The 15,253-nt window shown below is 41.5% G+C and overlaps 1 protein-coding gene and 1 long non-coding RNA gene across 10 annotated transcripts in view; one reads left to right on the forward strand and one right to left on the reverse strand.

Moving 5' to 3' along the window:
• The window catches only part of QKI (QKI, KH domain containing RNA binding), a 299,835-nt gene extending 285,910 nt beyond the window's left edge, over window positions 1-13,925 (reverse strand). For 6 of the 9 annotated variants that reach the window (XM_024194737.2, XM_024194735.2, XM_024194733.2 and 3 more), the window contains exon 1: window positions 13,544-13,772. In XM_024194737.2, coding sequence (XP_024050505.1) covers window positions 13,544-13,685 — 142 coding nt within the window. In that variant the 5' untranslated portion in view covers window positions 13,686-13,772. Of the gene's footprint in view, window positions 1-13,543 lie in introns of all 9 variants that reach the window. The other 3 variants (XM_024194741.1, XM_024194740.1, XM_024194743.1) reach the window with 1 other exon arrangement.
• LOC112103127 overlaps window positions 13,555-15,253 on the forward strand; it is a 93,451-nt gene continuing 91,752 nt past the window's right edge. The window contains exon 1 of the long non-coding RNA XR_002907809.1: window positions 13,555-13,634. This is a non-coding gene — a long non-coding RNA (uncharacterized LOC112103127). The remainder of the gene's footprint in view (window positions 13,635-15,253) is intronic.

Here is a 15,253-nt window from a genome sequence, read left to right on the forward strand (position 1 = left end):
CGCAGCCTGCTCCTGCTCCGGCGGGCCGGGCGGCCGCAGCCTGCTCCGGGAGGCGGAGCCCAGCGGCACAGCTGCAGCCTGCCAGCCCCAGAGCTGCAGCTGCTTCGGAGGCTGGGGGGAGAGGAGTGTGGCCAGAAGCCGAGACACTCTAGCCCCGCCTCTTCCCTTCTGGTTCTGCTGGCTGTCCTACCTCTCCTTGCTCCCTCTGTTGGGGGGAGGGGCTGTGTCCCACCTCTCCCTCTCTATACCCATTCATAAGCTGACCCCCTTCTCTGGTGCTTCCCTTTTTTACTAAAAAAAGTCAGCTTATGAACGAGTATACATATATATAAAATGCATAAATACCAAATAACTGTAACTCAAAGATATAAGAAGTTAAACATGAGAAAATTAATTTGAAGCATAAACTAAAATAATCTTGCTTCCAAATCACTATCTGCACAAGAAATCCATTGGCCTGTAACATTTCTGAGAGTAATCATGACATTTAACTGAACTTCAGGTATCTGCCTCAGGAATGTAGCAACTCTGAGTCCTAAATATATATGGTGTTTAAAAATCCTTTTCCATATTGTATGATTCTGTTGTCCATTTGCCAGACTAAGCTACAGAAGTCGCTAAAATTCCTGAAGTATAAAAGGACATGTTTTCTACTCAGCCAAGCACAGGATTGCAGCTCAGTTAATTACCCTGCACATAGCTAAATATCAGCTGCCATCCCTCAAGACTGTGGCCTTAACAGTGGGCTGTAGTGGCTATCTACTGCAGCACCCACTTTCATCCAATTAATCATCGTCAGCCTTCTTGCTGACACTCTTCAGGGCTGCCTGGTTGATAAATTGCTCTGTTATTCACCCTATGTTAATCTGAGGCAGACGCAAGTGTACCTTTCTGACTGAAGACACTTAGCAATATTAAAACTCTGAACTACCAAGTAGCCTCAATGTGCATTAAACCTCCCATTTGGAACCAACAAGTTTCCTCATGAATAGTTATGAATAAAACAGTTAGTAAATCAATAGGCACTAGCTTTATGTACCCCATTATCTATATAGCTGATGCACTGTCCTTTGGTCCCCTAGAACTACACCTGAATTATGAGTGACTGGAAACACTGCAATACCTATGGAATTTGATCTAAATTAACCCTTTATCACTGCAAATTGTTTCACTTAAGGCTTGATTAGTTAGAACACACAGGTAACACAGCTTCTGTATAGAGACTGTCAGATGTTTTACTTCATAAATTCTGTATTTTTTTTTAAATGAATAGCCCTACTGGAAACAAGCCAGTGTCCCATTTTTATATTTCTACCAAGATGGTTTTGATTCTGGATTAAACAAATGTAAATATTTCAATTAACATTCTTTTCAATTCACTCTCCAAAAATGAGTTATGCCTCAGTGGCTGGACACAAAAACAAACCTTTCCGTGAAGAGGGAAAAGAGCAAAATATTGTATTAAGCTTCATGAAGACTTATTTGCTTAAGAGTAACAATTCCCCCCCCCCTTTTTTTTTAATACTATTACTACTGTCACTTGTCTATGGTCTTTCTCAAAAACACTACCACGTGATAACTGACCATTGTAACAATTGCATGTGTGAAAGAAAAAACAATCACAAGTAATCTAGCCTTCTCTCTAGGCCAAAACTGGCCTTAAGATATTTATTTGCAAATTCAACTGTCTTCCAAATCAGACTACAGTAACTCCTCACTTAAAGTCGTCCCAGTTAACGTTGTTATGTTGCTGATCACTTAGGGAACATGCTCGTTTAAAGATGTGCAATGCTGCTTTGTCCACTGCTTGCAGGAAGAGCAGCGCAGTGGAGCTAGCTGGTGGGTGGTTGGAACCAGGGTGGACAGACAGCCCCCCTATCAGCTCTCCCTATCAGCTCCCCGCTCACCTAAGTTCCCTGTGCAGCAGCTGTCCAGCAGGCTAGCAATTGCAGCTGTCCCTCCCCCCACTGCCACATGCTGCTCCTGCCCTCTGCCTTGGAGCTGATCCCCGAGACTCCTGAATGCTGGGGGGGGGGGGGTGAGGGAGGGAGGAGAGAGGAAGAAGGGGACTAATGTCAGGGTGTCCCCCTCCCCCCACACCCCGCTTACCCCATCTTCCATAGAGCAGGGGGACACACGACAGAGGGAGCGTCCAGGCAGCAGCAGCTGCAGCCCCGTCTCAACTTGCTGATCTAATTAACAAGGCAGTGTACATCTGACCCCACTCTTCATACTTAAAGGGGAAATGCGTACCTCTCACACACACACACACACACAGGGTGTGTGTGTCTGCCCTCCCTCCTTTCCTGCTGCTTTGTACAGTAGAGTGTGAGAGTTAACCCTTGAGGGCTCAGCCAATTGCTAGTTCATCATTTAGCAGGAAGGCATTCCCTGGAAATATCCCACCCTCTGCCTCCTCCACCTCAACCAAGCTTCACAATCATCATCGTGTACCAGTATTAAATAGTTTGTTTAAAACTTATATTGTGTGTGTGTATTATATATTTTAGTGTCTTTTGTCTGGTGAAAAAAAGTTCCCTGGAACTTAGCCCCCTCATTTACATCAATTCTTATGAGGAAATTGGATTTGCTTAACATCATTTCGCTTAAAGTCGCATTTTTCAGGAACATAACTACAACCTTAAGTGAGGAGTTATTGTATATCCTGAAATTATATAATGCATTTCACTAACTTTCATAATGGGGCCAAAACAATTTAATTAGATTTGACAGAGAACTGGATAAATTCATGAGTGCAACTGTATGACAGGATTGCTTGTTATGATGGTTGGGCGCAAGACTCAACAGCCTCGGGGCTCACTTGCGGTTTATGTCTTACCCTGAAGCATGAACTTTAGGAATGTTTCAGCCAGCCACCAGGAGGGGTCAGAAAAGGATTTCTCCCTTTACTGTATTCTGCGAGGATTTTAGCATCATCTCCTTCCTCTGAAGGATCAGGGACAGCCACAGCTGGCGATAGGACATGGAGCAAGGTGGTCAGGGCTCTGAGGTGGCATTGAGCATTCTCTCAGGTGCTTGGCTGGCTGGCTCTTGCTCACGGTTTAACTGATTGCCATATATGGGATCAGGAAGGAATTTTTCCCCCGCAGGGAGTGTGCGCGTGGGGTCACTTGCCAAGACTATCTGGAGGTCTCTCACTTAATCGTTTCCCTCAGATTGCAGGAGCTTCAAGCACTGGTGCATGTTGATCCCTCCTATTCTGTGCCTGTGGCACATAACAGTCTAGCCTCCCAAGAGCTGTAATACTTGTGGTCTCATTTTGGTTGTTAGGTTTAGGGCACATGTGTTGGTGACCTGTGATATACAGATCAGACTAGTGGTCCCTTTTGGCCTTAAAATTTATGACTATGAATGTAATCTGTGCCCATGTTTTACTTAATTTACATAGCACCTGTTATATAGTTCTTCAAATACCACTTTGACAATAAAGTCTGTTCATATCAGCAGTTAGATGAGGAGATTAATAGAATCCTTACTAAAAGTCATGCAAATAGGTATATTCACAAATAGGGTAGGACATTGGCTCTCTCTTCACTGCAAGAAAGGTGAGACAAAGTCAACACTATGTCCCTCACCCAGGCACAAACTCACCTAGCTACATCATGGTGAAAACTGTCTATGCCTTCTCTCCACTATGATTTTACAGTGAGATAGCTAATACACATTACCTTGTTGTAAGAACACCCTTTTTATGTCAAAGACATACCCCTGAGAACAAAAATCCCACTGATTTTCAATGGGACTAGTGCTCTTAAAGTCACTTAGGATCTTCTGCAAATCCTTTCCTAAATACCTATTTATTCAGACCAGATTCAGATTAACTGAAACTGTTATAAGCTACTGAAAAGAGAATTCTCTAAGTACAGTATTTAGAAATTTTGTTTTAGTTGTTTTGTAGATGCTTCACAGGGCATATGTAAAGTAAGTTCTATGAAGCAACTCATGCTTGTCCCCACTAACACTGAAAAATAAACTGAAGTAGACTGAATTTGGGGTACTTAGTGAGAAACTAGCATTGGACAATACAAGGACAGAGGGAACTTTGTATAAGTTTTTTCCATGCATCTAAACCAAACGAACCTGAAGTACAGCACCCCAATTACTACAAGTTTAGACTTCCTCCATACCTGTATTCAGGAATTGTGCAGTGACTTTTGAAGATTTAAAGGCAATTAGATTAAGACCAACTTAATTAACCCATAATTTACACAAGTACTAAACAAGCTGCCACCACTTAAAGAGTTGACCACCATCACAAATACAAGCACTACATAACGGAGCTAATTGCCTTTTTTTAGTATTGATTTTATCCTGATCTGCCAACCAAAAATTTGATATTAAACAAAATGTAATGTGCCACTGGCATCTCCTTTGTAGAAACCCCTCACACTCCCTTTCTCAGATACTAGACATACACCTCTACCTCGATAGAACGCTGTCCTTGGGAGCCAAAAAAAAAATCTTACCGCGTTATAGGTGAAACCGCGTTATATTGAACTTGCTTTGATCCACCGGAGTGCGCAGCCCCCCCTCTTCCCCCCGGAGCACTGCTTTACCGCATTGTATCCAAATTCGTGTTATATCGAGGTAGCGGTGTACTTTAACTGCTGTACTTTAATAAGAGAACACATGGCTGGGAGAGAGGGGAGTAAAGTTTCCAGAAAGCAAAAGGTAGGTGGCTCTCCAAGATAATGTGTTTAATACAGACCGAAGAACTAAGAGAAAGAGATACAGTTTCAGAAGTGGAGAGGTTTAAACAATGACGTTTCCAGCAAAGTTTAACACTGGATGCTAGCAGGCCTATGAGATGGGATTGTCTATTTGAAACTAGACTGAGACAAACAAACAAAAATATACTATTAGCACTATTTGACACCTGTTGGCAGTCTCAGATGCAAAGAACCGAACACATATGAGGACTAGAGATGAACCTCTTAGCCCAGAGAAGATCCACCCAGAACAGGGATGAAATAGGTGGGAATCTTCCACCACCTCTGTTCACATATCTGTTCAGTTGATAAATGGAGAAACTTAAGTCTCTGGAGCTCTCCGTGTAGTACCTATACAGAAATAACTCTACTTGAACTTTTCTTTAAAAATATTACTACAAGTGCTCATTAAAATGTTTTATACTGCTATACTGATAAGCCCACCTGAATGTCAACTGTGCAGTAAAGTTTTCTTAATTGATTTTCCTCCGAAGTTTCCTGAATATATTTGTGTTTTTAAAATGAAAATTAAGGATTGCACTTCCTAGAATGGAATAATAAAATCACAAGGTGTCATAGTTCCTAGGATATGCCATCTTAAAAGTACAGAAACCTACCCTAATTCATTAGAATGAAATAAAATATCCTCAACATTCCATCACTGTTTCTATTTCCACACGGGGGATGAGATTTTCAAAAGGACCTAAGTTGAGAGCATAAATCTCATTGGCTTTCAACAGGATTTGCGCTCCTATAACCACCTACACCTGCATCCGAAGAAGTGGGTTGTAGCCCACGAAAGCTTATGCTCCAATAAATTTGTTAGTCTCTAAGGTGCCACAAGTACTCCTGTTCTTATAACCACCTACTATGCACTAAAAATCCCACCCTACAAGACTGAAGGGAAAGGTTTACTCACACAAAGAAGTTTAGTGCTTACTGCAAACCTGTTGCACAAAGTTATAAAAAGCACCTATTCTATGTCCCCTTTGCTGCATAAATTTTTCCCATTAACTGTAGTGAAAATGAATCACATTTATCACTAGCAGTCTGAAAAAACAAGTCAAGACAAGGATAAAAATGTATGCCAAAAACAAATAAGTACTAGAAAATATTTACAATCAGTACTTTTACACTGTCAGTAGACTTAAAATTGGCATTTTGTTACCTCCTTCAAACGTAGACACTACCAGCTGTTAAGGAATTATGGACTATCGAAAGCAGGAACTTCAAGTTCTAAACCCACATGACAAATGTTATCTACAGTAATTTGACAGTTCAGATACACGTAAAAAATATAGTGTACTTAAAAGACCATTGATAACATAGCAGAACACTAGCTCTGCTGTAGTTAAGGTTGAGCATCACTTTCTGTTTAAGGTTTACTTTGCTTGTTTAATTATAATTACATCGGAAAAACTTCACTATTAAAAATTACCAGTAACTTTTCATTTCTATCAAAGATCATCCATAAAGAAGTTTAGTATTCTCAAAACAACAAGCTGCAAAGATGTCAGTCACTCGTTTTAGAAATAATGGTTTAAGTCAAGCCATTCATAACAAAATAGAAACAAAATCCCTTGACTGCCAGCAAACAAGAATCCATTCTGAAGATTAATCATAGCTCCAGTCTGCTTACCAATAAAAGCCCCTCCTACTACAGAGAAATGCAGTATATCCAATGGACAATTGAGTTAACCTGAATTTGATTTCATGAAGCCAATTTTACTGCTTCAACTAGTTCTCTTAGTATTAGAATATTGTTTCTTTTTAAACAAACTTCAAAATGCAAAGAATATTTTGGTATATGCAGTTCTGAACAAAACCCATGTGGCAAAATGCACAAGTCTCAATCAGAAGCTTCTGAATTATGTTTCAATAAAGGCAAAGGTCAGTGAGTGGGGGCATTTCATTTATTCTACACTCCTCTTGGTAGAGTTTTTTCCCCCTTCATCAGAGAAGCAGAGTATAACCCATCAGTTTCTACGGCCGTATTTCCATCAGCTTGAGCTGTCAGGATGGCCCAATAGTCAGTTAGCTTACCACAGGTCATCTCTCCTGTCAGCCATACATGAGATCAGCAGTTAACTATACATCTAATTAACAACAATTTTTATAATAATCGATTGTCAAATAAACAGAGTACTTTAAGATTAGGAAGACCAATTAAAAGACAAAACTCAAAGTGTTTGTTTTCTAGTGGTCTCCATAATTAAAATGCTATTTTAAATAGATCTCATTCCTGTTTTATAGTTCTCATTTTAAAGTGTGTTCTCTTCCAGAGATAAAGCTTTTCTTTAACAAAGATCGGTAACAGGAAAAGTATATTTGTCAAAAAAAATTGTTAGGGAAATAGAAATGAACTATTTCACATCCCACCTTCCCCTGCTAATACACATACTATCTAGGGGACAGTCACTGATTTTTTAAGCCTTAGCTTTGGAAACTTGACCTTTGGATTTTCTACCCTTTTACGTCAGCGCATCACTTTTTGTAGTTACTGTATTCTTAAGAGCTGCCAATGTCTAAGTAATTTGGGGGGGGGCGGGGGGAAGAACCTCTTTAGAAACACTTCTGTTGATTAATATTTTATAGTATTTTTTCCATTCATTAGTTATGAAAACAGTAACTACATTGCTTAATCTGATATGCTCTTGGCCAATCACTTCTTACCTGAAGTGATGTGATATATAATTATTGTGCATGACTTCAGAGAAGGAATATGCAGCCAGGAGAATACGAACTCTAAAGTAACAAGTATCTTGTATAAACACAATGATAAAGGAAAGTAAAGAAATATTTAGCAGAATAATGGCCTTACCCACGTTTTAAAGAAAAAGGAAGGGGAAAAATAGATTCATCAACAGAAGTGTTTCTAATTTTTTTTTTCCTGAAACTACCTAGGTATTGACAGCTCTTTAAAAATATAATAATTATGAAAAGTGATGTACTGATACTAATCAGTTGAAAATGCAAAGGTCAAGTTTTCAAAGCTAAAGTGACCCTATTACAGAAAATAATTCTAGTAAGCAGAAAATGTTAAGTATGGAAAATGCAGATCTCTAAACCAAGAGTGCATTCTATACTGGCTGAATAAAGGCTAAACCATTTTTTTGACTACTTAAAATAATTTTCTGTTAGCATACCCTTTAAATGGTATATCATGAATATGGTCTAACATCTTTTTTCAAATAAAAGGTGGGTTTTCTGTTCTGCTTATGTTTATAAGGGATAGTCAATTTTTCCGCTGATAAAGGAACATACACAATTTGCTGTCAAATGCTTAAACAAAAACAGGAAAAAAAAAAAAAAAACCTGTTCCATTAACTGTTTTAGTCTTCTGCATAATCTTACATACAAAATTTTTAGAAAGTGATTTTCTAGTTGACTACGTCCCTTCAAACAATGCAAAAAATATGCAATCACTGGTAAAAATAGTTTGTCAGAAAAGGGGGGGGGGAGAATCATGTTTGTGAGGGAGTTTTAAACTCTAAGCTTTTTTGAGAAACAAGTAATGTTTTAACTTGTAGTCCACAAATAATTCAGGAGACTGCGTGTGAATAAAACTTTATTACGCAGTCTAATGTGGCTTTTGTTTTGAAAAGTATTCTAACAGATTTCGAAAGGGAACACCACCCCATATTACAACTACAGACTTTTGAAACAAAGATTCTGGAGCTCTACAATCTTGTCTGTTACTATATGCCATTTTATGAAGTGGAAATTTCCTATAAAGAGAATCTTCACATTTGCCCCATGCTTTTACATATAGTTGCGGTACCAAGTGAAAAGACGCAACAGTAAAGTTGGTACTCTTGATATCTACACAGAAAACATTAGTCTTTTATTGTGTACACTCTTAATGGTACAACATTTACCCTCTTAATTGTATTTTAAAGTTAATTTGAAGAAAATTCTGACAAGACGTAATATTTTAGGCCTTGAGCCTCCAAAGACCTGTGCTTAACTTTGCCTATGCAAGTATTCTCATTTAAATCAATTGAGCTACTCATGTACAAAGTTAACTGAATTATCTCAAAGAAAAGTATTTATGGACTTGATACCCAATCCTGCAAACCTTAGTCATGCAAGCAGCCTGACTGAAGACAACTGGATTATTCTCATAAAAACTATGATTTGGCCCTTCATAGTTCCACAACTTTCATATGCACTTTTTTAGAGCCAGTGTACTGGCTAATTGACAGCAACATATAAGTAATGTAAGCCTCCTTGAGTCTGGATGCATTTATAGTTTAATTTGTTGTAACTACTGTTACTCAGGTTGATGCAGCATGTTTTACATTTGTCGGAAACTAATCCTATTCATTTCCAAAAGTAGGCAAAAAAAAAAAAACACCCATCTCCTAATTGATCATTTCCTTTAGGAAGTGTGTACACACACACACACACACGTTTTTGATTAGGTTTATCTATAGTAATTCCCTCACTCCTAAAAAGAGCAATTTAACAATGTGAAGCGAAAGACTTTTGGGTATAAACAAAGAGCTGTAATTCTTCATAGGAGTCCACATGAATATCCTCAAAAAGTCAAAGACCGGATACTCTTAGTGATGCGTACTACCAAAGAGTATCAGAATCTTGCCATCTGTAGCGTCAGCAGTTCAAAGATATTCTTAAACAATAAGCTAAGTTCCTCTAAAAGTCAGGATTACTGCCACTTATAAAAAACATTTTCATGTCCATGGTTGAATATTCTCACTATCCAATGTGATTATACTCATTGACGGAGTGTCTGTATTTTAGAACTACTGTCTGTTAAGATCAGAGTACACTTTTTACTTTTTCTAAAATAGTAAAAAAAGTTAGTTAACAACAACTATAGTTTAATAAACCTAATGTTTTTTAGTTTTCAGAAAATATCTCAACTAAATAACTTCCATTTATTTTAAAATCTCAGTCTATATTTAGAGTTCCAAAACCTTTATTTCTAGGTAACAAAGTCCAAGAAATGAGATCTAACTTATTTGTTATGTAAAAAAGGTCATATTATAAAAGGGGAAAGCAAAAAATTGAGTTACCAAAATTAATAATATAGGTTAAATTAAACAAAATGTTTAAGTATTTTAGAAACTAAAATCAAATGCAAAAAATTCAAGTCCCATTTGATGGTGCAAACAATTACAGGAAATACAGCCCATTTGACATTCAGGAAAAACCCCCTCTTCCAACAGGTTTGCACTAATCTGATAAAAACAATCCAACTTCCTACTTATTATGATGTTCATTTTAAACATCCTTGTTAATCTACCAAAGAATTATTTTACACGTGAGTTAAAAAGGCTACAACTTGAAAAATACTTGTAAGCTAAGCAGAAAGCCAATCTTCGAGTTTTACAGTGAAGTTGATTTTTTTTTTTTTTTTTTTAAGTCCACGTTCATACCCACCACTATAACCTTTAAGCTGACGTTAAACTGCAAAAAAGCTACGTCAGTGGTCTTCAATCAGAATTCAGCACAAGGTATCAATATCTTCAAATATCAACCTTTAGAGAAATGTACAGAAAATATGTTTTGGATAACAAAGTTCAGAGTAGAATGGGCTGTTTTATAAGTCACTTAATTAGTTAAATGTTCTAACAACTAAAGCGTAAAAAGAGTAACAAAAACCCGAGACAATCATATAGCAGAATAGCTGGTTCAATTTCTGCTTCTGATTTAACAGAGGAACTACAAGATGACATGCACTCCATTTGTTGTCTTTAGATAAGGTCATGTGTAAAATATTCTCATAAGAAAACTTCTATAATCCAGAAGTAGAGAAAATTAATTTTACTTGAAAAAAAAATTTTTTAATCAAGGTTATTTTAAGTGCTTGTGTTACTACTTTAAGTAGGATGGTAAAGAATAAAAATAAAAAACTCAGTTGCTAATCCTTTGCAAGTATTATGCTTCCAAAAGCATAAATAATAGAATCTTTACAAAAGGTAACATGTTTTGTGGTAGCTTTATTAAAAGAAAAAAAAATTAACCCACACCTAGAACAGAAACTACCACTACTATTAAAATAGAAATGTGATCTATTAAAAAGTGAACCAAATATATTTCTGCTAATGATGAAAAATAAACTAACTCCCTTTTTTCTTCACTTTTCTATGCCTGCTGCCTTCCTAAAAACTAATTATTATTTGGTATTATTTTGAGAGTTACAACTAAAGAACCTTAAAATTACTGTAATTATATACAAAACCTCTAAGTGCTCTAAATAAAATCTTGGGTGTCCTAAAAAGCTAGACAACAAATTAAGGTAAATCTAATGTCGTGTCTGGTTCAAAATATTTAACTTGCTCTTTTTGTTGCCAGAGTGCACAGTTTTGCAGATTTTTTTCCTATCCCATTGTGATTTGTGTGTAAAAAGTTGGCTAAACTTTTCTATGATGCATGCTTTTTTATGAAAGATCTCACACTAACACTGCATATAAGCTCATAATTATTTAAATACAGAGATATATAATATTTAAGCATATCTTCAAATGTAATTCTTGATTGTCTTCTAGTAAAGTTGCTAATTTTAGTATTAAGGTTAGTAAAGATCTTACAAATCTGTCCTCATCTTTCTCACAAAAAGAAATAAATGGCGCCCCTTAGTGTTCACATTTTTAAATCTTCAGATAATTCACTAGATTTGCAAGCAACTTTTTTTTTTTTTTTTTTTTTGGACATTCCAGAAAGTTTTCTGCCCCCACAATTCTTCCATGCAAACACCAACGCAATCAGGAAAAAGCAGGAAGCCTTAAAGAAGAAGTAGAATGCTTCCTGGGCTATTCAGAAACAAAAAATTAACAGTTTGGAAAAAAGGTGAAAACAGCTTGAACATTCAGTAACATTTTTAAACTTCCACCACAGTCCTCATATCCATTATTTTGGATTTAGGAAACTTTGATAAAAACAGATTTCCAGGGCTTCCAGGATTCAACCACCTTCAAAAAGACGCAGTGACCTCATGCATTCCTCTATTTCAATATCCTTTTGACACCAGCGATGTTTCTCTCTTTTGTTCTCATGACCAACAAACTTTTAGTAGGGCTCCCCCCCAAACCAGATCATATAACCCTGAAAGACTTCAGGAATTTAAAATCCATCACCAGGCCTCTGTGAAGTTCATTTATGTTTAAATGTGTCTTCATCATCCAGTTTCTTCTTGATTTTACATCCCTTGCTTTTCAATCGTTCTGAAGAATATTTTCACAGTGACCATAACTATATGTTTTAAGTGGTTTTCCTTTTGATGACCACCTTCATTCACTGAAGGTTTATAAAATCAATCCTCCAAAACACATGAATAAAAACTTCAAGGAAATACTGTTTACTAGAGTCCAGTTGTATCAATTCTTGTTTTTCACCTGTCATTTCCTTCAAAAAAAAGGTAAATTTTTTCTAGGCATGTTATTTTCTGCTGCAATATGGTCACATTCTCATTTTTACATATGGTCTTTGAATTTTTTGTCCTATCAAATATATAAACAGTTTTCTCCCTTGGGGTCAACCGCTTGACAAAGTTTTCTTTCAAATAAGAAGGATTTGACTGCAGGCAGAAATCCTTCCCAATAAGATCTCAAAATCCCATAGTTTGTGTTAAAACTCCCCAGAATCAAAGCTGAAACTCTTTCAATGGCTTTCATTTCTACACAGATTAAAACTAACTCTTGTAATTATATTAAACAGATTTCCGTATATCCCCACCAAACTGAATGGCTGTACATTCATTTGAGTACTATTGTTTGTGCACTTGCAATGAAAAAAAACCGGCACCCCAACCATACAAGGAACCTAAAAAAAAAAAACTCTTAATACAAGGAGACCACAATAAAACAGATACAAAAAGGAGAAAGGCAGTGGACGTGTGAGGTTTCAAACATTTGGCATTATTTTAAAATGAGACCATTGATTTGTAAACACTTTCCGTGAAAATGAATTATTAACGGAGAACGAATGTGGCCCTGAATAAGCGGCCTCTCTGCACCCTTTGCAAGCAGGAGTTGGGTGCGGGGCTCAGAGAAGACGGCGCCCTGGCTGGAGGCAGCAGCGGACATTTGGCAGCAGAAGAGAATTTATTTCGTAATTCTTTTCAGCAACTATAGTCACACGTAGGAATCTTTTCGTTAGCGTCTTTAAAATATAATGACAACTGGGATAAGAAGTTGCTCCCTTCGCGCACACTGGGAATTTTTTAATTATTACTTTGTGACCAGTTTGGGGTGGGGTAACGCGGGGGCCCATGCCAGAGCACGGAAGGGAGCGCAGCCATTCCGGTGTTAGTCGTTCAAGTTCAGTTTCCAGAACAGCCAAATCCCGACACCAAACACCCTTCCCTTGCTCCAGGCCCACAAAATGAGTCTATTAACTCTCCCATAAAACACGCCACACAAGACCCTTCTCTCCTTCTAATACTTTCCAGAGTGATTCAGTAGCCCCACAGCTTGCAATCGACCCTCCCGTCCCCCCCACTTTCCCCCAAACCACATTCCTCAGCGCCTTTCCCCTTCCTGTTCGCTCCCTCTCCTCCATAAGGTGGTGGTTCCCCTTCCCCCCGTTTAACAGACGATGTGCAGAGAACCGGGGGAGGGGGAAACCACACAAGGCGAGACCCCCCACCAAATCTCTGCTGTTACAGGCAGAAACTGGGGGAGCCCTTTGTTTCGTGGATTGAAATGGGAGGCTGAGACCGAGTCTAGAGACACCCTTGAGGAGAAGGAACTAGAGAAGAGCCCACCCGCGGCTCTCGGGGCAGGAATGGAGGACGGAGAAGGATCCAGGGAGCAGCGCGGAGGCCCGGGGAGGGGGGAGTGTTTTACCTTCGTCCAGCAACCTCTCGAGGTGGTTGAAGATCCCGCAGAAGTTGGGGAGGCTGCTCATCAGCTTCTTGTCGTTCATCAGCTGCATCAGGTAATCGGGGCTCGGCTTCGGCTTCTCCTTGGTTTCCATTTCCCCAACCATATTCCAATCGCGCAGAGCCCGCGAGCGCCCGCCGCGCAGCCCAACCACGGCACGGGGCGCCCGGCCGGATCCGGGCGGGGAGGGGGGGCTCCCCGAGGAGGAAGAAGATTCAATCAGCAACAAACCAACCCGCCACCGCCAGGTCCCGGGTGCAGAAAAGAGGAAACTCGGTCTCCCCCCGTTCCCCGGCTCCGTGCGCCCCCGGCCGGCCGGCGCAGTCCTCCAGGTCCCCCCTCCTCCCGCGCGCACACGCTAAGCCCAGCTCCTCTCCGCGGCACTGCCCCTGCCTGCTCTCCGCGGCGGGGGAGGGGGCCGAGCAGCCGCTGCTGCTGTTGCTTCCCGAGGAGCTGCCGCCGCCGCCGGTTGTTTTCTCCCGGCCGCTGCTGGTGTCTCTGCCGCCGCGCTGCGCCCGGTGTCCTCACCGCCTCCCTCCCGCTGCCTGTGGCTGGTGAGTCTCAGCCCCGCCGCCGCCTCCTCACTTCTCCTCAGTTCGCTCCGGAGTTCGCCTTAGTCCAGGCTGCGCTGGTAGCAGCGGCGGCGGCGGCAGGGGAGGGGGCAGGACACGCGGGGGGAGGGGAAGGGACACGCCGGGGGGAGGGAGCAGGGGCGGGGCGGCCGTTAGTCAGGGAACAGCGGCGGCGCCACTTGGCGGAGCCAACCCGCGCCTCACTCGCACTCTCGGGACTTGGTGGGGCGGGGGGCGCAGCTCCCCAGGGAAGCTCTGACGGGAATAAGGAGAGGCGGAGCCAGGAGGCCGCTCCGCGCCTCTCTTCCCCTCTCCACACACACGTGAAGAGCTACGTGCGGCGCACGCGGAGAGGCTCGCGCTGTTCCCCCTGCGCGCGGCCCCGGCTCGCCTCTTAAAGGCACGCATGAAAAACTCTTCAAAACAACAAACTCCTGTTACTTCATTCCGCGAGGGGGCGGGGCTGAGTCACGTGCTGCGGGGGAAGCCCCGACGCTGCGCATGCGCGACCGTGATCCTCACACTCCGTTTCGAGGGTGTCGTCGCCTTGGCGCCGCCTCCTGCTGAGGAATGGGGAGGGGACGCAGGGCGCGTGGCGCGTCATGGGGTGGGGGGGGAAGGATACGCGGTGCGCGAGGAGTAACGGCCAACGTTTACAGCGGCAGCGATGAGGGAGACGGAAACGCCGCCGGCGGAGGCGGTGCGGGGCGGATGGGAGGCTCCGTCGCCTCCGATAGCCATGGACGGGAAGAGGGAAACGCTTCGTGGAAGCGGGCTTCAGGCGCCCCCGGCCCCCTGCACTCACACACTCCGGGAGCCCAGTCGTCCAGGGCCGCGGAGCCGGCGGGCTTGTGTACCCTGGCGCTCAGCAGCGTGACGGGCGCTGTGTGCCAGCGGCTATGGGGAGTGACAGGCGGGGGGGTAGTTGGCCGCCCCGCGGCCTGGAGCGGCGCAGCCCGCACGGCTCTTTAGGCGTATACAGCCCTGGTGATTTCTGGGCTGCGCGGCCCCGCGATGCTGCTGGTTGCATGGCCGTGTGTTGCTCCCGACCGAGGCGTTTCTCTTTGAAGAGGCAGCCGTGAATCGCGAGGAACAGCGGGGC

The sequence above is a fragment of the Terrapene carolina genome, unplaced genomic scaffold (assembly GCF_002925995.2).
Source record: "Terrapene carolina triunguis isolate 2854851 unplaced genomic scaffold, T_m_triunguis-2.0 Scaffold85, whole genome shotgun sequence".
NCBI classification, from domain to species: domain Eukaryota; kingdom Metazoa; phylum Chordata; order Testudines; family Emydidae; genus Terrapene; species Terrapene triunguis.